This window comes from Cygnus olor, chromosome 1, assembly GCF_009769625.2.
Source record: "Cygnus olor isolate bCygOlo1 chromosome 1, bCygOlo1.pri.v2, whole genome shotgun sequence".
In the NCBI taxonomy this organism is placed as follows: domain Eukaryota; kingdom Metazoa; phylum Chordata; class Aves; order Anseriformes; family Anatidae; genus Cygnus; species Cygnus olor.
The window spans coordinates 129,412,569-129,434,431 of record NC_049169.1 but is presented as its reverse complement, the minus strand read 5'-3'; the positions used below and the strand labels follow the sequence as shown (position 1 = coordinate 129,434,431).

General features: G+C 37.8%; 1 protein-coding gene across 6 annotated transcripts in view; it reads left to right on the top strand.

Annotated features, from left to right (window-relative positions):
- Positions 1–21,863, top strand: part of GLRA2 (glycine receptor alpha 2) — a 130,188-nt gene that overhangs the window by 11,149 nt on the left and 97,176 nt on the right. For 3 of the 6 annotated variants that reach the window (XM_040533219.1, XM_040533185.1, XM_040533202.1), the window contains exons 3-4: positions 10,541–10,608; positions 18,368–18,591. In XM_040533219.1, coding sequence (XP_040389153.1) covers positions 10,541–10,608; positions 18,368–18,591 — 292 coding nt within the window. Of the gene's footprint in view, positions 1–10,540; positions 10,609–10,704; positions 10,773–18,367; positions 18,592–21,863 lie in introns of all 6 variants that reach the window. The other 3 variants (XM_040533194.1, XM_040533214.1, XM_040533229.1) reach the window with 2 other exon arrangements.

Genomic DNA, 21,863 nt, shown 5'->3' with positions numbered 1-21,863 from the left:
GTATTAAAAACCTTTGGTCAGTCTGGTTATAGGAGCCATCCTAAAAATAATAATCTGGGAGAATTTTACAGACATTTGGCTCCATAATACTGAGATGATTTTTGCATTCTTTGGCTCCTTATCCCTGAAAATTTTATTTTATTTTACTTTATTTTTTATTTTTTCACACTTCTGAGGTGGGTTTTGCGTGGGGTAAAGCCTGAACAATCTGTTAAAAACAGTTTCTAAGCACACACACGCACACACACACACACATATATATATATTTCCTGTATAAGAAAAACTTTGTAGACTTATCAAAATTGTAAACAGTTAGGGACAGATTCCATATAGGCCGGTAAGCTCCTCAGTGTGAATATAGTCTCATATGGGCAACTTCGTAATAGACTCCTACTTAACATGGATATTGGTCATAGAAACTGTAAAAAGATTGTACTCTGACCCTGCAATGAACTTTATGTCAGCAGAGCTTTGGGCCTGTTAAACCATGTGATGGTCCTCTCAGTGATGCAGTGAGCATCCTGCATTGAAGAGCTTATCATTTCTTTACTACAGGTGATTTGGCATTAATAAAAAAGTAAGCCAGCCAGTTTATAAGATGCTTATTTTCTAGGCTGGTGAAGAGTTCTCATTTCCTCTTCCATTTTTCAAGCCATTTTATACACAGAGTTCCTCGATGATTGAAAAATTGCTGGTTAAAGACATCCAAGAAGTGCCTTAATCATAGGATTATAGAATGGCTTGGGTTGGAAGGGACCTTAAAGACCACTTAGTTCCAATACCCTTGCCATAGGCAGTGGCATTACCCACTAGATCAGGTTGGCCAAGGCCCCATCCAACCTGGCCTTGAACACCTCCAGGGATGAGGCATCCACAACTTCTCTGGGCAACCTGTTCCTGTGCCTCACCACCCTCTGTGTGAAGAATTTCTTCCTAAAGTCTAATCTAAATCTATCTTATTTTAGTTTAAGAACATTCTCCCTTGTCCTGTCATTATCTACCCAAGTAAAGAGTTCCTCTCCATCTTTTTTATAAGACCCGTTTAGGTATTGAAAGGCCACAATGAGGTTTCCCTGGAGCCTTCTCTTCTCCAGGCTGAACAGCCCCAGCTCTCTCAGCCTTTCCTCATAGGAGAGGTGCTCAGCACTCTGACCATTTTGTGGCCCTCCTCTGGACTCCTTCTAACATGTCTACATCTTTCTTGTGCTGAAAGCCCACACCTGCATGTGGTACTCCAGGTGAAGCCTCACAAGGGCAAAGTAGAGGGGGCCTAAAGGAGGTCTTGCAGATCCTTTTTTATTATTCAGGATGTGGGAGACAACATAGCAGGTTCTCAGAGGGAGACAAGATTTGTAAAGAGAGGGTACAGGAGACTGAGCTAAATGTACAACAGAACAGCTGATGGGTCAGGAGGGAGGAATTAATTTCAGAGTAATATTCTGCATAGATTGTATGGAAATGAGTGGAATTATAAGGAGGTCAAAAATGGGAGTTCCCAACAGCTGAAATGTTTAAAAACAAAAAGAAAAATATTAGTGCTAGGTGTGGTGAATATATGTGGTTTTGTCTCTGACCAGTTGCAGATTGCCATCTATATCAGCTCCTGACCTTTTCTGTTGTCATTTGTCCCTATGCCTGAGCCATCTCATTTGTCTAAATCCCATTGTTCATCTGTGTCCCATACATCATTTGGTGCATAATTCCCTAGCGACAATAAATCAATGTCTGGTCAGTAATGTTAGTCAACCAAACTGCTCTTTTTCTTGAACTCCTGCATATGCCTTCTGACAGTAAAGCAAGGAACATTAGGGAGAAGTTAAAAGAAAAGCTGGCAGAATTATGAAATAAGGTGAGTGTCCAAGGCTCAGAAGAATAAAAAGGCAGTTAAAATATATTCTGAGACCTCTCTGAATACAGACAGTGATAGTGACCAAGATCTATATTTGAGACTGTACCTATTGACACATATAACTAAGCTTCCGTCAGTTTCTGTGGTGCAAGATCGGAATCGCAGAGAAGGAACAAAGGAAGAAATATTTAGAGAAAACGGAATAAGACACCATTTATTATTATTAATAAATGTTTTGAGGTGAGTATGCAGAACAGAACAAAGCAGTTAATTCTGACTGAAAATAAAAGCCTAGACTGGGTTAACAGAATTTCAGTATTATTATTAATACTTTTTTTTTTTTTTCATTAAACAGATCTTTCCTCCTGCCTTCTCCTCTCAGTGCATATTTTTTATCTTGTGTTTCCGTGTGGTCTCTTAGATGAATTGGCTACAGTGAATTTGTAAAATATTATTAAAAATAAGATTACCCAGGAAGAGTTTGACTGACCCTATGCAGGAATGCAGATTTCATGACTAGAGGTGTAATACCATATTTTATTTAACCACATTAAGGAGTGTCCCAGGCCTCTGAACACATTAGGCAGTTCACATGCTGATCAGCAGCAAAGAGCTCTGCCTTCATTAATGCAAAGCAAGCAAGCAGTTTCTCAGAACCAGGTGCAAGGAGCATCTCTGCTACCTGCTCCCAGTGAAGCTGAGAGCCTCTGCTTTCCATTTGCTCATGTTAGTGAAAATTACTTGGTGATAAAAAACAAAACAAGGCAAAGCAAGTAGGTGCCTGGATATTTTCATCCCATAAGAAAAGCTAACAATTCAATTTCACCAGAAAGTACCCATTTCTCTCTTGCACTGGAGGAACAAAGACTTCAGATATAAATGCCTTGCAGTGAGGTGCTGGTCACTCCTCAGAATGGAAAGACATGAGAGAAGAGAGGAGAGCTCAGAGAAAAAAAAAAGAAAGATGGACATATGAAGAATTAAAGCATTTATTTGAATATTTTCAAAGTTGACATAAGTACTAAAGTACCTTTGCAGTGCAGGCTTCTAGTTCCAATAGGAAATTTTTGGATCAAAGATTTCTTATTCACTTTTTTTTTTTTTCTTTAAATTTGTTTCCACAGACTCATTTGCACATGCATGATTTTAGCTTTGGCATTGGCTGCACTTAGTCACAAGTGTGACAGGCTTGTGTAGAAATATCTCACCTAGCTTTCAAGTAATTTGCTCAGAGGTGCTTTGTGCCACATAGAGATGATACAGAGCTCAGCAGGAGCTATAATGCCTGAGGTTACTGGCCACCAGTGAATTCCAACCTGCCATGACTGCACTGGTAGCAGCCCTCAAACTGCCTACGTGAAAGTCAGCTCCAATGCCTTTATATGGTCCATTATGTCTGTTATTGCTACATATTCTTTGTAGACTAGCTCAGGTTAGCTGGGTAAATCAGGAGCATGTCAACTGTTTAAAGGGCTTTTCACTTCTGAGCTCCTGGTTTGGGGAGTGAAATGAAATAGTGCCTGAAAATTGTTCTTGTGCGGTGTCTGTTAGATAATCTGCATGGAAATATCCCACTGCACCCCAAAGCTGACAGTAATACATGTTTCTGTTATCAGCCTTAGCAGAAAGAGGCAGGGAAGAATGAACACGTCATATGGACTATCCTGTAATGCCAAATGCAGAGCTGAAGAGGTTTTGTAGCATGAGACTCACCTTCCTCTTCCAGCGCTGGGTCTGAGGACAGAGGCATTCCTTCAGTGCAAGGCATGCCAATCCAACAATTTTCACAGGCACTTTAAAGCACAAAAAGTGCATCTTAGCAGGGATTTTCCTCCTGTGACGTGCTGATGGGATTTTAGCAGCATGACTTCTGTTACATTCAGCAATAGTCCCACAGCTGAAAACTCGCATACCACTTCAAAAATTGATTGCTTACTGTTTGACCTCAGACTATGTCAGTGCATATATGGATGGCTTTAGCTCTACTTACCTCAGAGACCTTTTATTTCTGTGACTCATTCTGTAGTCACCTGAATCTGACAATCACTGGAGTATTTGTCTTGTAAGTCTTCAGTGGTATTTTAAGAAAAGCTTTCAATTTTGGAATGTGACGTGCCCTTTTTATATCCATGTAATGTTGTAAGGCTGCATTTTTGCTCAGATGTTTTCTGAAGTTAAACAAATGACGGAAGCAGCTTAAATTTTGGTGTAAAAGAAGAGTTGTCTTGATGCCATTTTGTATATTTATATGTGTGTGTGTGCCTACATGTGCACTTCTGGAAATAGGCAGAGCTACAAAAACTAGGGAAAAAATGTACTTAAGGCATTCCTTTAACTGTAATGCTTTCGTGCTGGTTCTGTTTAGTGTTACCTACTTTGGGCAGAGCATTCTGTGTGTCCTCCACTCTACAGATATCACTGCAATAAGTGGCATTGCTCAAATATATTCTTTAACTACTTGGTAGTATTTGGGCTCAGTAATATCCATGGGCATGAGATTCCTAAAGAGGCTTTAGGCACCTAAATTTGTCTGCAGATTTCGCTCTGGATCTGTCAATGCTTTTGTGGCTCTTGGACTTCTCCTGTTGTTCATAAATGTACATTGACTTCACAGAATACAATTCTGTATTCCGATGCAAGAGTAAGAACACAAAACTGTTGCTACATTCCCACCAGGAGACATGGCATTCTCAGCAAGCTAAGTTTTTATATATGACAGATGAACTTTCAGAGTATGTTGGTTTTAGCTTGATGAAGCAGAACAATAATTTTGTTTTTATTTTATTTTCCCCAGTAAATTACATCAGGGCAAAGTACCATACAATTGCTGTATTGCAGAGGTTCCTGAGACCTCTGCCCTTGTGAGGTTCCTTTTTTATTTTATTCATTTGTTTAATAGATACAATTGCCATCAATGAATAATAAAATTGATGTAAGCATAATAATTTCTGTGTAATGTTGGTTTGTGGTGAACACATCTAAAGAAAAAGGACTAATTTGTTTTCTTGGCATGATTATACTTAGGAAGTTAGGGTGATGTGCCCCACAGAAATCCTATAGAAAAACAATGTCCTTAATGAAAAAGCATCACTCCCCAACAATAAACGTCACCTAGATTTTCAACCCTTAGGGTGACTATGTTGTCCTGGTGTTATTAGTTTTGCTTCTTATGACTGATATATTTCCTTTGCTGTTAAGACACAAATGAGATGATGGAGGAAAGATGGGGGAAAATGTTGGTTTTGCCTAAAGGCAGAAGAAAAGGGAAAGGGAGAAGGAGGCTCACCTAGGTACTTGAAATAAAGACCACCTGTGGTGTGGTTCCTGCTTTCTTAACAAAAACCTAAGTAAACTTCTTAAATCATGAGCTTTTTCTCACCAGGGGTTGGACTAGATATTTAGGCAGAACATTGAAAACATGTGTACAAGCTGATCTGCTTCTGGAGTAGCTTCAGGACCCCTGTGCCTCGGGGGAATTTTTCCAGCACATCAAAGCCCCCTTTCTTTCCTTGGCCATGTATCCATGGTCCCTGGCCACAGGACTGGCTGAGACACATTTGATAGCACTTTTCCAGTCCTTACCCTGCCTGCCTCACTCTGAGGAGGGAGGAAGCTCGAAGAATAAATAACTTGCTCCTGCCTAATGACCATGGCAAGCTGTGGTGTCCCAGCAGCAGATCAGTGTTGCTGCCTGACATACAAGGATGTGCCTGCAGGGCCATGAAGATATGCGTTGTGAAGCTCTTGAAGTGGTAATTCAGGTACATGTAGTACTGCAGCTGCAGAAGCAGAGCCCTCCATGGGAGTTGGCTGTTTCTGGTCTCATGAGGACTGTGCTGGATGTTGGAGGCTGTTCGGTTTGGTGGAGGAGAAATGGTTGCTAAAACCCTGCCTGCTTCCAGAACTGGCAACTTAAAAAACTATCTTCAAAAATCTTGCTACTCTACCCTGCTGTACTGGTATCTGTGTTACCAGCTCTCAGGTCAGCATGTATGTCCTCTTCCTGCCCTCAATCACATTTCACTCCCCTCCCTTATCTAAGCTTGGATGTGAAATCCCCACGCCACTGATGAGGGGACACCCAGTCCCTAGTGCGATCACTGTTCCCTCACTTTGCCTTACGGTCCTGGTTCTGGATCCCTGCTTTATCCTTACATTCAGAAGGGATTGATTTTAATCTTTTCAAACAGTCCTGATCCTTATCCTGCTCTCTATGGCATGAGGAGAAAGGCAGTTCAGTTCAGCTTTCTCACTAATATACAGAATTAAATAGATTATCCAAGATAATGGCAAAGCACTTGTTCCATTGGCACATGTGCCAAAGTCAGAAGGTGGACCAAAAAATACTGTTTAAAGAAAAAGATGGAAGATTTGGACTTAAGATTCTTAATAGATCTGTCAACATCTTGCCAAAATTTTCACTTTCATTCCATGAGAGTTCTGGTTCATTATCTCTAATTTTGCTTCCACGCCTCTCTGCTTTGCCCAGAGTTCTCTGTATGTGTACCCGTATGCCTCTGTGTGTGTGAACTGTATTTTAGTTTGCCTTACAAAACTGACAATTGTGCAGGTATTGTTTTAAATCTTTTATATAGACTAGACTAGACTAGACTAGAATAGAATAGTTCAGTTGTAAGGGACCACCAAAGACCACCAGTCCAGCTGCCTGAGCGATCAGGGCTGACCAGAGGTTAGGGCACATTACTGAGGGCATTGCCCAAATGCCCCTTGAGCACTGATGGGCACGGGGCAGCACCCACCTCCCCAGGAAGCCTGTTGCGGTGTGTGACCACCCTCACGGCAAAGAAACGTTTCCTGATGCCCAGCCTGAACTCCCCGGCGCAGCTCTGTGCCGTGCCCGTGCCCTGCCATCGGGTCCCAGGAGCGGAGGCCGGCGCCTCCCCCTGCGCTTCCCCTCCTCAGGAGGCTGCGGAGAGCAGCGAGGTCACCTCTGGGCCTCCTCTCCTCCAGGCTGAGCAGCCCAAGTGTCCTCAGCCTCTCCTCACAGCACATGCCTTCCAGCCATGCCTCCAGCTGTGCTGGCCTCCTCTGGATGCTTTCAGGGACCTCAGCAGCCTTTCTGTGCTGTGTAGCCCAGAACTTTTGGTATTGTGGAGCACACAATATTCAAGCTGAGGCTGCACCAACACTAAATATAGTGGGAAAATCACCTCTTTTGACCGGCTGGCTGTGCTGTGTTTAATGTATTTGCCAAATGCAGTATGATTATAATTTTCCTAACATACACATTTTAGCAATAAGGCTGAAATTAATGTGAAGAGCAAAAGGCTGCCAGGTGCAGACTAGAAACAATGCGCCAAATACACAGAGTCGAGGTGGACGTGATAATACAGATATGGTTATTTGTGGTTAGAATGATGTCCAGTGAAAGAGTGCAAGTAAGTCTTCCATGAACCTGCCAAATGAAGGAAGCTTTGGGGTCATGTGCTAACCAAATTTGAGAATATTAATCAAAAGCTGCAGTTAGCAGTTGGACTGGTCTCAGCTTACAGCTTTCAGCACTCACCAGTCAACAGTGGTACTCCCTCAGACTGAGATGGATTTGCCCCCTCTGGCAGATGACAAGGAAAGGATTCACTCTCCAGCCAGACAGTGGCAAGGTCACAGCAGTGCACCTTTGGTACAGGAGCTATGAAGCAATATACCAAAGCAAATATAGGGGGATATTCAATATACTCAGGGTTTCTTGCGGATGAGTATTGAGGACTTTCTGTGAGCGTTAAGTGCCCTGAAGTCACAGGAGGGGTATGATGTATTACAATGTCAGGCCTTATTAAGAAGACAGTCTACTGGAGAGTCACATCAACTGGCAACAGCAACACACCGTACAGGGAAGCAGGGGAAGGGAGTTGCAGGGAACATAAATGATATCTTGTTTGCTTGTCAGAATACCAGACACCTTCTTTGTGGTGGATTTGTACATTAGCTACCAGGGGGTTATTTTTTGGCCTGAGTACTTTTATGAAATAGGCATTTTTCTCATGACTTAAAAATGACTTTGGCAATCTCAAATGTGCCTGAAAGGCACCTAGACTGCTTGCTTGTTCATTCTAGGTGACAAAAACAGGCAGTAAAAAAAGTTTGCTTATAAAGTATATTTTGCTTAAATTTGTAGAGGTTATATCAACTCTTTTGAGATTTTAGGCAACAAAATCATATTAAATGTGTTCTTTACCTTTGAAAAATTTTAGATTATGTTCACAAACCTTGGATTTACTTCATAGAATTTTACTGCTTTCATTTTAAATGAGCTATTAGATTAGAAAAGTCTGATAGAATGGAGGGTGAGTGTGTGAAAAGTTTCATGGGAAAAAGTGATGTGCTGTGCCCTCTTTAAACAACACTTCTTCCTTAAGACATACAACACCTGTACAACCTCTTCCCATTGGAATAATTGCATCAACTTCTATAGGAAAAAACATAAAAATAAAATCAATAGACAAAATAATAAAAGCATTGCAAACTTCAGTGCTCAGATATTTTTTTTCCTTTTTTTACTTCATTTGGTCCATGTTTCCTATGCACATTTACTAAACCCACCACTAACAGAGTGACTTTAAGAGAAAATTGGGCTCTTTGCTCAGAATCTGTAAATTATATGGTGAAATGTCATTTTATAAGATCATTTACTAAGTACCTTCTGTTCTCATATGATTATAAATCCACCATTACACCTCTGATATTTAAAAACAAATATAAATGACCAGGAAAAAAGACTGATAACTCACCAATAACTCTCTTTCAAGATAATTTTGAGAATGAAGGGAATGTGACTGATTTTGTTGGCAGTACTTATGTTTACTGAGTTCTTATACAGCTCCACATCTAGCAACAGAGAGAAGGTAACAGATGTTATGCAGTTGAGTACTGAAACGGAAGGAGATATTTGCTTTGTTATAAGATATGATACTGTAGCATGTAACCATTCAGTGTACGGATGTCCTGCATTCTGTGGTATAGTAACAAATCCCTTAACACATGTAATTGTGTTTATCTGAGCTTACCCGGTTTCCATTGTCACTTAGGAACTGAAACCTGGGGTGCTCACATGTGATAGTTTGGCCAGACAATGTTGTAAGGTTAAAGAGAAGGTGACACAAGGCATGGAAAATACTGAAGTACTCAATGCCTTCTTCGTCTTGGTCTTTACTGATAAGGCTGGTGATCACTAATCCCATGCTCCTAAAACCTGTGGGCAAGTCTGGAGCAAGAGTTGTAGTCAAAGAGTTGTGATGAGCAGCACAAAGTCCATCTGGGGGCCAGGCAATGCTGGTGCACTCCAGGGGTTGATACTGGGCCTACACTATTTAACATCTTAATTAATTACCTGGATGATGGGACAGAATGCACCCTCAACAAACTTGCAGGAGATATAAAACAGGGAGGAGTGTTTATTACACCAGTGCGTTATGCCACCATTTAGAAGGAATTTGAGAGGTTGTAGAGATGGACCAACAGGAAATTCATGAAGTTTAGCAAGGGGGAATGCAAACTCATGCTCCTGGGGAGGAACAAGGCCATGCACCTGCAGGTTCACCAACATAGTCCATTGGAATTTAACAACCTTAAAATATATTACTGTTGTGTTTTTTCTTCACAAAGGCAGGAAATTTGTTTCCTGGAAGGTGGGTAGTCTAGCACTCAGAAAGATGATACTGTAGCATTCTGCACTACTGTGTGTCACTAAGCACATCACTTTGTCTTTCCATTCTTCAAAAAATAAATAAAAAATAATAATTAAATCATTCGTAAACAATTTCTGATGTAAAGGTGGAACTGAATATAGGTAATTATGTTTTGTGCACTGTTTTTTTTTTATTTTTTTTTAAATATAGGGAAAGTTGTGTGATTAAAATAGTAATGAGGAAAAAAAAAGAGAGAAAAGTATTTGATACTAAATGTTTATCTCAACTTTTGTGTCACTAAAATTCAGGCAATTCAAATAATCCATTTTAATTCAGTTGTGAACCCCTGTTTATTTCATCAAGCCTAAAAATCTAAGGGGCTAATAGAAAACTAATTAAATATTAAGTCCCCATTCATTCTGCTACACATCAGTGCCTGCTAAATAGCAGGAAAGGAGGTGGAAGGGAAGAGATTACAAACAGCTGCCTAATTACAGCTGTGTCAAGCCAAAACAGATATTGCTAAAATATTTTGTTATAGCAAGGCAGACAACTCCATATCAGATGCATGAAGACCTGCTCTTCTAAGTCCTTTTCCAGTAGACTGGAGTCAATACGAAAAGTGGTCCTTGTTGGGAATTTCAGTGCCAAGCTGTTAGACATGGAGTGGGATAGATATGGAGAGATAATCTTCCAACTGTAAGTCTGAGAGAAAGGGAATGAGGAGTGTTTGCAATGCTGTAATGTATCCTGCACCGGAGCTGTGGATTAAGAGCTGTTACACTCATGCTTTCACCCAAAACTTTTCCTACATCCTTAAATGGAAGGATGCAGTCCTGCATATTTACATAACAACTTGCAGTGGAACCAGGTTAATTAATTTAGTTTTGATAATGTTTTTCTTTTGGTAGACGTTTATGTGATCTGACTGGGAAAACTCACTTTCTGCTTGTTTTCAGCCACGTCTGTATCAGATTGTGCGGAGGCTGAGGGATCTGTACTTTTGTTTCAATGTATATTGCAACATTTTTATTGCATTCCACAGGTCCTCCAGTAAACGTTACTTGCAATATTTTTATCAACAGTTTTGGATCAGTCACAGAAACCACAATGGTAAGTGCTATGATGCCATTGGCAAGAGAACAACAATACGTAATATATGTCATGAACACAACCTGTCAATTTTTCTATTTATTGTTCAACTTGCAGGTCCTCCTGTAAATGTTACCTGCAACATATTTATCAACAGCTTTGGTTCAATAGCAGAAACTACAATGGTGAGTGGGACTGGTCATTGAAGCCATCTTGTGAAGGAGTGGGATGTGATATAGAATAGAGATGCTCTAGATGTGGGGACATTTGCTAAGTTCTCAAGGTACTACCAGCTAAATTAAAATATAAGAAATATAAAATAATTTTATTTAGAGATATATACATTATTAAACTCAACTATCAAGTCTAAATGTATATATATAGTGGCTGTTCCACAGTCTGTAGTGACTGTGATGGCAGCAAATAAAGGGATGCCCAAGGCAGATTTCCCAGCTCTTGTTAGCACCAAAAAAGCAGAGGAATGGAATAGTTGGAGCTCAGCTGTAGGGTTGCCTGCCAAGAACCTGATATTTTGAGTGAGTCTTATACCCCAAACTGAATTATCTGCTGCTGCAGACTGTGCTGACAAAGGTACCAGAAACATCTTCTTTAACTTAGTTAAAGTATGAACTGCAGATAAGTTAGTTATCTCTTTGAACTGCAGTCACATCAGTGACTGAATGAACTTTAGTCAAATGACTGAAACATATAGCTATGAGAAAAATTGGGTATTTTCAGGGCCAATCTCATACTTGAAAATGACACGAACCCAGGTGACTGAAATGCAGATTTTGAATAATTCAAAGAAGACTATCAGCCATACAAACAGGGCCAAAACAACAACAACAAACTCATTTTAATAATTTAAAAATTAGATAGTTCGAATTTTCATTTCAAGATGAGATTTTTCTTTTAAAAGTTGATGAAGTTTAAGAGTAAAGAAACCAAAGACAAAAAAATAGAAATGAAAACTGTAGTCCAATCTTTTCTTTTCTTTTCTTTTCTTTTCTTTTCTTTTCTTTTCTTTTCTTTTCTTTTCTTTTCTTTTCTTTTCTTTTCTTTTTCTTTCTTTTCTTTTTTCTTTTCTTTTCTTTTCTTTTCTTTTCTTTTCTTTTCTTTCTTTTCCTTTCCTTTCCTTTCCTTTCCTTTCCTTTCCTTTCCTTTCCTTTCCTTTCCTTTCCTTTCCTTTCCTTTCCTTTCCTTTCCTTTCCTTTCCTTTCCTTTCCTTTCCTTTCCTTTCCTTTCCTTTCCTTTCCTTTCCTTTCCTTTCCTTTCCTTTCCTTTCTTCTTTTCTATTTCTATTTCTATTTCTATTTCTATTTCTATTTCTATTTCTATTTCTATTTCTATTTCTATTTCTTTTTTTTCCTAGTCTGGAGTTAGATTTTCATTTTGTTTAATATTTCCTAAGAAAAATGTTTTTTTTTTTTTTTTTTTTTTTTTTTTTCTGAGTACATCTGAAAAGGTGCTGAGTTATTTAATCTTATTTTTCAAACAATGAATGAAGAAGATCTGTTAACTTATCCAAGCATATATACACCTGATTACTAGGTTAATACTGAGAGAGATTTTTTGATGAAAATATAATAATATAATAGAGTAATAAAGCTATAATAATTACCAGATGCTTCTGTATGTGGGTTAAAACTGTTCTAGAAATGGTATTGTGACAAATCCCGGCTTTATTTTAGATTCTTTAATACTCCTCTCCCACAAAATAAACTTAAAAGGGTGCTCTCACCTTCACTGAAATTTTGGAAGAGTTATGTGCATAACATAGCTGTCCATTACCTTGGGATGTAATGGACAGCTATGGACACTTCTGAAGTGATTGCAATATAGTTTCACTACTTTGTTTTCTGACAATTTCTACACAGTGCACAGGTCTTGCTCTGTTTGCTGAAACTGGAGACAATAAAGATGCTTAGCATCCTGTAGGACTGAGTTCTTGATAAATAAAAAATGAACTTGTTACCTAGAAAAATACTTAAGTTATACAAAAGTTTTTTTTAAAATATATATTTATACTACTACTAATAATAATTATTATTTAATGGGATAAAAGATGCCTTGAAATCTTTGCTTTTTGAAGGAACAGCAGATATTTTGCTTAACTTAAATATCATATTTAATATTAAAATGCTAATATTAATATTAAAATATTAATATTAAAAATGTAATTATGCCGTCACTTGGGAAAGAGGTAACTAAGGAATGTAGAGTCACAAGTCCCCTGCTCCTAAATATTTTTACTTATACAAAAAAAAAAAAAAATCAGCAACAGCTATTTAACATTTTTGCAGAGATAAAGGGCAAGTAGTTACTAGGGCAGGTTGCTTTCTTAAATTGTATAGGAGAGACTTTTATAAATGATACAACTATAACATACACAGATAAAAAATAAACAGATGTGTTAATGCTTTAGAGTACGTATTTGCAAACTTAAAAAAAAAAAGGAAATTAAAAATAAGTTTTAAATGGCATAAAAAAACATAATCTTAATGTAACGTAATGATCATCAGACAAATTTTATTATTTTTGGTAAACTTTGTTTTCCTGTGTTTAAAAGATTCTTAAAATATAGTTACGAATGTAGCCTTTTTTATCCAGCTGTGTCTGTTGATCTTAAGATGTAGAGACATCAGCATAGCTTTAAGTAGCAAAAAATCCTGCACGTCACTGGCTTTACAAGATGGCATTCAATGAAAATATTTGCACGACCTAATGCTGATTGCATTAATTAGACTCCTTCATTGCTTTGATTAAATCCCCTCATTGCATTTTACCGTCTATCAAATATGTTAATGTGCACCTTTTCAATGTTCATTAACACATTCTGCTGAAAACAGCTAAACATTCAAGTAGATGAAAACAAAGACTGTTGGCTTTCTTATTTTGCTTTGTTCATAATATCTGCTGAAAGTGTGGAAAGTGTTCTCTTAGATGCTGTACAATGGTTTAATATTGATTTTCTTAATGCTGTCACTTATTTACTGACTAGTATGACTAGTTTTAGGATGTTTTAAAATTTCTCTGAGAGGCAGACATCAATTATAGTTTCATTTACTTTGCCTTTCTGAAATAGATGCAATCAAGGTAAAAATGTTGGCATCCCTTGTGGTAAATAATGAGTTTTGTTTGACTCCTAGTATTCATTTTTCTCTGTAAAATACTCTTGATAGTTTTGACATAAAACTAAAAGATTCATTTAAGACCCTGGATTGTAAGTCAAAAAGAGATGTTCTTGTCTCAGAGGACAGGGATGCTTAGTGAAACCACGTATACATACTGAAGGGACATTATCAAGATATAACTTGGAAGAGCTGCAGTAACTCATTGGAAACCTTGGGAGATGAAAACTTGTTAGAGAGGCTTTCAGTAGGAGAAATGAACATGGCAAACAGGATTACAGTCCCAGACCTGCTTAATTCAATAAGTTCTCAATAACATTAGCAGTAGTAGCTTCATTTTTTTTTTCTGATTAAACACCAGAATGAAATTTATCCCTGTGTGAAGGCCAGCACAACTCTGTGTTGTGCCTATGTGTTATGCCCAGTGTGTTTTAAAAGCTAAAATCTTTAATTGAGAAATAAAACAGAGGTCTGTGCTGGCTGTCTCCAAGTGGATGAATTCCACAGAGTTTTCATGAATTTTTTTCCCAAAGATTTACGGAAACAAAAAGCAAATATGTTAATCTCTCTGCTCTATTATGCACATGTGGGACAGTAAAAAGATTGATTTTTCTTTGTTCCAAAGGAAACAGTTTCTTCCACGTTAAAATGATGTATATTATACCAAAATAAAATAGTAAAAAAGGCTAGATCATAGTCAAGATAGAATGGATAGAATTGTTGGGGGGGAAAAAGGAAAGAAAAAAAAAAGAAGAAAGAAAGAGCAAAAGATTTTCTTGAGTAAGTTCACAGAATAAAGCAATTATGCCAGTAAGCTTTGTATCTATTTTTGGAAGCATTCACACATGCAGTATTCAGCAGAAAATCCACTGTACAGCATGACTGCAGTTGAGTATCACAGATGAGTAATCTACATCAGGCTGGGCAGAGTCCCAAGGAATTCAGATGTTCAGTGTCACAAATGACCAGGATTTTTTAGCTATCAGCTGTAGGAGAAGATAAGAGCAGTTTGTGCATTGATGAACTAATTGCTGATTACAGAAATGACTAACAATGAGAACATTATTATTGTCGTTATGCCCTATAATTAATAACTGATACTATGCATCAGGTTCTCTGTTGGGATAAATGCATCAGATTCCAGTTGTGTTTTGAGTACTTACGTTAGCAGAAAAAATAGCCATTCTTTTAAAAACTTTAGTGGGGATAGAAGTTGGCTGTGGCTGGATAGATGATATTCCCACAAGAAAACACATATTACAAATAAGCTTGTTAGATTCAGTTGAGCAATTTACGTGTCTAGTTTTAACTGCATAAAGGACTCCCAATGAAGCCATTGAGGACACCTTGCATGCTTAGATGCATTGTTAACCAAGCACTTTTCTGTTGCATGGCTTTGAAATCGATAATTAAGCCACTATTTTCCAGTTAGCACTCATGTTCGGGACTTGGCGAGAGAGTAGTCTCCCTGGTTAGCCCTTCCTATGTATGCAAGACCAGCTAAGTCTGCTGTTTGCATCAGACAACTGACTCAACACCTGGGTGGTCAATGTGATCGGAGGGAAGGTGGGAGGAAGGCTAAGATCAAAGATGGGAGTAAGCTCAGAGTTAGTAAACAGGACTGAAGAGGGAGTGGGGATCCCCAGCACACCCTGACACAGCAGTGCCTGAGGCCAAAGGAACACAAAACTTTGTGGAAGGTCTGGGGAGTGAGCCTGCTGGCTGCGGAATTGCCATCCCTGACCTTGCCCAGCATGAGGTGAATGGAAAAATCTTTTCTCTCCAGATTCCTATAACAGAAACTTAGTATATATATGGATTGAGTCCCTAAATCTTCATATAAATCTAATAAAACTGATCAGATGAATATTCCTTTAGTGTGTTAGCATTACCATGATCTTATGTCTTGAGAACAGAGGAAAACTCTTTATCTAAGTTACCTTGAGCTATTGCTGGCATCAATATTGCCAGAGAGATTTAAACTTCAGGTCCACACTTCTCATTCAAAACAGTGGTGCTGTCAGAAAGAATTTGTGGAGCAGGTGTACGTGTGGTAGTGTAGGAGTGCATTACTACAGTCCACCCACACCTACCCTCAGGAGCTCACAAAATAGACACTATAGTCTGCCTGAGCTCCATGTTGTGGTATCATTCTCAGGAGAATTTCTCTTCATAAGATAGCTACAGTGCTAGCACAGGAAAAGTAAATTCAAAATTCTGCACGATTACATCTGACTGTGTAAATGCACATCCCTCTTGGCTGCTTATATCACAAGCATAGGAGAAAACAAGTAACTGGTATTTTGATGTGCAAGTTACATTTCCATTTTTATTTCTTATTTAAATATCTCTCTATATACATAAATACATAGATATAGATATTTATAGATAGATAGATAGTAAAGCCAGTCAGACATAAAGAAAGGTTTCAGTGCTGTTTTGCTTCTAACACAATCTGCAGAGAAAAACCACTACCACCACCACCAACAAAAGCTTTTTTAAGTGTATCAGCGTGATGGCTCTAATATATTTATGAATTATGAAAATATATTTTCAACATACATATGTGTTGGAAAAGATAGTATAACTATTGGTATTATTTATGATTTTGGTATAATATATATAATTATATGCAAGCTCTTCTATGAATAAGGATTTTTCAGACTGGCTTTTGCTAGCTAAATCAACAACTACTGAAATTCATGAAGGCACATTTATTTATTTTTAGATATTCCTAAACAGTTTGCTGATTTGACTGATTTATGATTTCTATGTCATGGGGGAAAAATCCCTCTGCTTTCCATGGACTTCATTACATATCTTTTTTAAGAAAAATTAAAAACAGTTGCTAAATTAGCAATAGCAATTGTATATTATTATACAGTGATATGTCAATCGCTGATGACAGTTCCTGCCTTCTTTGATGTAGAATGAAGGTCAAGGGCTTTCCTGTCTTTTTTACTGATACTGTTCCATGTAAACTTATAAGACAGTTTTTAAGACCAGGAAACAAGACAAAGTATGCTTAGTTTTGCTGTATCCTCACAAGATGTGATGATATTTTTTAAAAATCAGAACTGCAAGTTAATACTTGATCTTAAACTGCATGAAACAACACCATCATAAAAAGTGCGGTGGCTTGTGAAAAGCAGATACAGGTTTTTCTAAGTATCTTTAATAAACATGTTATTCTTAGACCACTATCTGGTCTGTCTTGCTCTGGTTAGAAGATGTTCATATTTTGAGTCACATCTACACAACAGCTAATATGGAAATGATAATGAAAATGAGAAAATACACATTCCTAGTAAGATTGTGAAATATCATTCCATAGGTCTCAAAAATTACATCCGTTTGGATGTTAGCAATATTCTGCCTGAGCAGCAGCACATTTCATCATGAACCTACTGACAGAATGGTGGGAAACGCTGAAGCTTGGTGGGGCTCATTCCATGGAGTTTGTGTATTTGGCAAGCTGCGTACTGCAGCTCTAATCAGAGTGAAAATATTTATTTACATTTCAAGAATGATGAATTCTTTAGACTATGAGGTTCAGTGGCCTAACTAAACCCATGCCAACTCATACATTTTCCAAGTCAAAAGCACAGAGCTGCCATTTTAATGTACTGCTGCTACTACAAAACAAATCCTGAATGTAAGGCTTTTGTACAGTTGGCAGAATTATTTGCTAATGTATTCCTTCAGATAACATAACCTATATAAATATTATTAAATATTTTCCCTTTAGAGGAAGAGTAGATATATTTCCAAGAAAGTATTCACAGACTAGCTAACTGCTATAATTTCAGGTAAATATGGTGTAAGAGAAGGGAAAGATGGGGGAGATGATGCTTTTATTTGTTGACTTTGTAAATTCAGGATAAGGAGAATAGGCATTAGAAGCTTTCCATTCTCTCTGTTGGGTTCTGGATTAGACCCTGAAAGCTCTTTTCATACTCTTTTTTAATAGCTAGTTCTCGACACAGTATTAATGCTGGTTCTAAATGAACCTCTATATAATTGCTGTCTTCCCGGTTGTGACTAACAGACCACTCAGCAAAAGAATGCAATTAGAACAATTTTAAAGGGATACAGGGAGGGAGGAGTGAATGAAATAACATACAGAGAAAAGCATACGGTAGATAGAATAAGGATGCAAACGGTAAATAAGAAGTGCTGATTTAATTTCTTCTCTACAAATCTGGCTTCACTGAAATTAGCAACTATTCATGAGTACATTAGAAATAATTGATTTACACATTGGAAGCAATTTATTTAAATTAGTAGTTTTATAGCATCTTTGTTGAAATTGTATATAGCTAGCCACGATGCTTTCTGACTTTCTAAGTACCACTGGGATGATCCATAGCATTTGAAAGAAGGTTGTATTTAACATTGGAGGTTGCAGTTAATATTTTCTTCATCAATGAAGTAATTTTGATTTGGAAAATGTACCAGTTGTGTTTGTTTGGTTCAGTATGGCATTTAGACTGCTTAATTTTCAAATGACATCTCTCACATTCAGTAGATAACATAAATATTTGCTGTAACACTGGTACTGTAATAGGTGTAATAGCATAACGAAAGCTAAAGTGGGCTTCCAATTTTGGTAAGTGGCTCAGTAACCTTTTTATATGGCATTTCTGTAGGACTACAGAGTGAACATTTTTTTGAGACAGCAGTGGAATGACTCACGCCTGGCTTACAGTGAATATCCTGATGATTCCTTGGATTTGGATCCCTCTATGCTGGACTCTATTTGGAAACCAGATTTATTCTTTGCCAATGAGAAGGGAGCAAACTTCCATGATGTCACAACAGACAACAAGCTGCTAAGGATTTCTAAGACTGGAAAAGTGCTGTACAGTATCAGGTAAACCAGTTAACTTTATTTTTCTGCTCTTCATCCCATTCTTTCCTCTCAATCCCTGTTTTTCTGGATGCAGCTAGGCTTGCAGAACACACTTTACGTATTTAATTTTTTCTTGTCCCTTGTATACAACTGAAATGAGACTTAATCACAGCAGGGTAGAAAGAAAATATGCCCACATTCCTTTGCTAAGCTTTTACTTTTCACAAGATAGTCTGTAAGTGGCACAGCAGTACTTCTTAACCTTGTTGGAAACTTAAGGATGTCTACTTCTTTATAGGTATTCCTCAGTAATTCCCATAAACATTAGCTCAAGTCTTCTTACAAAGAGAAGAAATCAGCTCTTTAGTGGATGGTGGGTTGTAATTCAAAAGTAAAGGGGGATAGTATTTAAATGATTTCTGAAAACCTTAAGTAAAAATGGGCTTGAAACACAGTAAATGACACATGAGTGGCTGTGTAATCGGATGTATCTTTTCACAGTTAAAAATAACTGGAATTATGGAAAGCTTTTGTTCTAATACTAAGTGTATTGAAGTGTGTGTCATGTGACTGGATTTAGGCTGAATGAATAAACACTGTTTGACAAAATATGACTGGATATGATCTGATGAAACAGGACATATGCAGAGAATCAACATTTCACAGGCATAAACGACAGGAATTTTGCAGTATTTGTTTGACATTCAGCTTACTGTGCATCATTAACTTAGTATAAGTAGTCAAAGGTGCAAAACCACTGCCCTTAGGGTGGTTTAAAAAAATGTATTGTTTTGTGTGTTCCTGGGAATGCTTTTTAGTTTTTCCCATTCTGGCTTTGTGGAAAGTAAACATGGTAGTATCTGTTTAATAGATTGCTTAGTGAATTTACTTGTTGGTAAGGAAAATCAATTCAGAAGACAGTTGTTTCTGACAAGGCATTCTGTTTGTGACCTGGATTTTCACTGAGGAATTTTTATTGATCCAGGTTAAGGAGAGTGGTGTTCTGTAGGATGCTAGATTAATAAATAATAACATGGCACTTTCTCCATTTCACAGAATCACAGAATCACAGAATTGTAGGGGTTGGAAGGGACCTCAAGAGATCATCGGGTCCAACCCCCCTGCCAAAGCAGGTTCCCCAGAGCAGGTTGCCCAGGGAGGCGTCCAGACAGGCCGTGAGTATCTCCAGAGAAGGAGACTCCACAAACTCCCTGGGCAGCCTGTTCCAGTGCTCTGTCACCAAGTACTGGATTTTACTTGATTCCAGTGGAAATGACTCGATAAGACCCCGTCTGTATTTGGATAGATTAACCAGTGTGGAACATATACATTTATTGACCAAGGTTTCAAATTGACATACCTGAAGAGTTTGAGAAAAATAGTAGGATAGAAGGATGAAACTAGCACTAGCAGAGTGATAAATATGCTGTCACTTACAAATATTTCTTGTTTCATCCTGGGAAAGAAATGAATGCATCTGCTTGTTTGAATGACATCAGACGCTGTCTTATTGGAGGCAACAGTGCAGCTGGGTGCTGTTCTGAATACAGACAGATAATTTCTCTGACATTTGTCCATGCGGGAAAAGTAGTATTTCAAGCTGTCATACTACATTTGTAAAATTCCCACACCTAAATGCAAATTCATACAAAGTAGAGTAAGCAGTATTCCAACCGAGGACTAAGCAAAACTCATTGTTTCTCATTTGTAACACACAACAGCAACAAAGGCTTGCCTGGTACTTCTCACATGGCATAGAATTTTGAATAACACTTTACAGTGAAGAAATCTTTGCTGAGTACTGGACTTTGAAGTCAGAAGTAATTAGAAAAACTTGTCTTTATTCTCTAGATGCTGGTTGCCAGTTGCTGTTAGTTGTGCTGTGTTGAAACAAACGAGCATATTTTAGTGATTGGTTTCAGTACACCAGGAAAAGTATAATGTTGCCATTTTCACTACTACACCAAAAGGACTTAACCTGACACAGTGATATTTAACATTTAGTGTTTAGTGTGCTCTAAATGTTTAAAGCACTTCACAAATATGTCTGAAATGTAGTAGTGTAGACTGTTTTGTCATATTTCCAAATTTAATAAAATCAAGGGCAAATTAATCTTGTATAAATATGCACTGTCTCTATTAAATGAACTTAAAACATCTCCCGGTAATTAATGGGTAAGAAACAAGTTGTGTGTATTATACAACAGCAGTATTCATCTTCCCTATACAGTGCACTTAAACAGGGAAATATGCTATACCAGAGGCACAGCAGGTTTATGCTGCTAAATGCTGTGAGAGGTAAATCCTGCCCTTTCTGATAAGAATTTGGAAAGCCATAGTTATGGTCCATATTTTACTTAAAAGAAACGGTGTAGGAGATGTGTGCTCAGGTAAGTTATTTCAAGGTCACTGAGGGAATGGTCCCTATGTTACTCCCAACACAGTGCTAAATTCTGGGAATTGTTTTATCCTGTGGTAAGCATGGAGCTGTGTGTCTTCCTTTCAGTGAAGGATAACCCATCTTGCATTCACTGGTGATGGTAGACATGACCTAGATTTCAGTCACTGTTTACCTTACAATAATTAATTATCATGCTCATGCTTGCAAACTGCTAGATCTATATTTAATTCACTGGGAGCTGTTATAGAAAAATAAAGCCAGAGTGGTTGATGTACTCATCTATGAATCATGTAAGTTTAGGAGTCTAAACTTATTTTTAGATATTTTCTGCATGCTCAGATGACTACCTTGGTATCTGTTTTAATCTCAGTTATCGATATCATGGTATATATGTTATATAAAGCCTGAAGCAAGATCAATATGGAGAAAGCTTCTGAGCCTACAATATTTGTAAGAGATTTGGTGATGGGTATGGGAAACATGAAGGATTATGAAGCTATAATGGTTTAGTTTCATACTCACAGAAGAATCTGTATTATTTTAAAGGACTGCCAAACTTGAAGTTTTAAGGTGGAGGATGATATTTTTGCTCCAGCCCTGGAAGCGAACTAGCACACGGACTAGGTCCTTGGATAAAACTGATTTAAAACCTTGGGTACTGCAGAGAGAACAAGAACACTGGGAAGGGAAACCAGATTTATTCAATACCACAAATGCACGCTTTTGTCACTAGTGACATGGCCACAGCTCTTAGAAGTGCATGGATTTTAAAAGTCATCAGTTACGGTAAAGTTAAATTCAGCAAACAATTGCACTTTATTCAGGATCAGTCTCAGTGGCACTCTATGAGCTGCAGAAAACTGTTAAATAAAAATAGTTTTTGTTTTAAAGC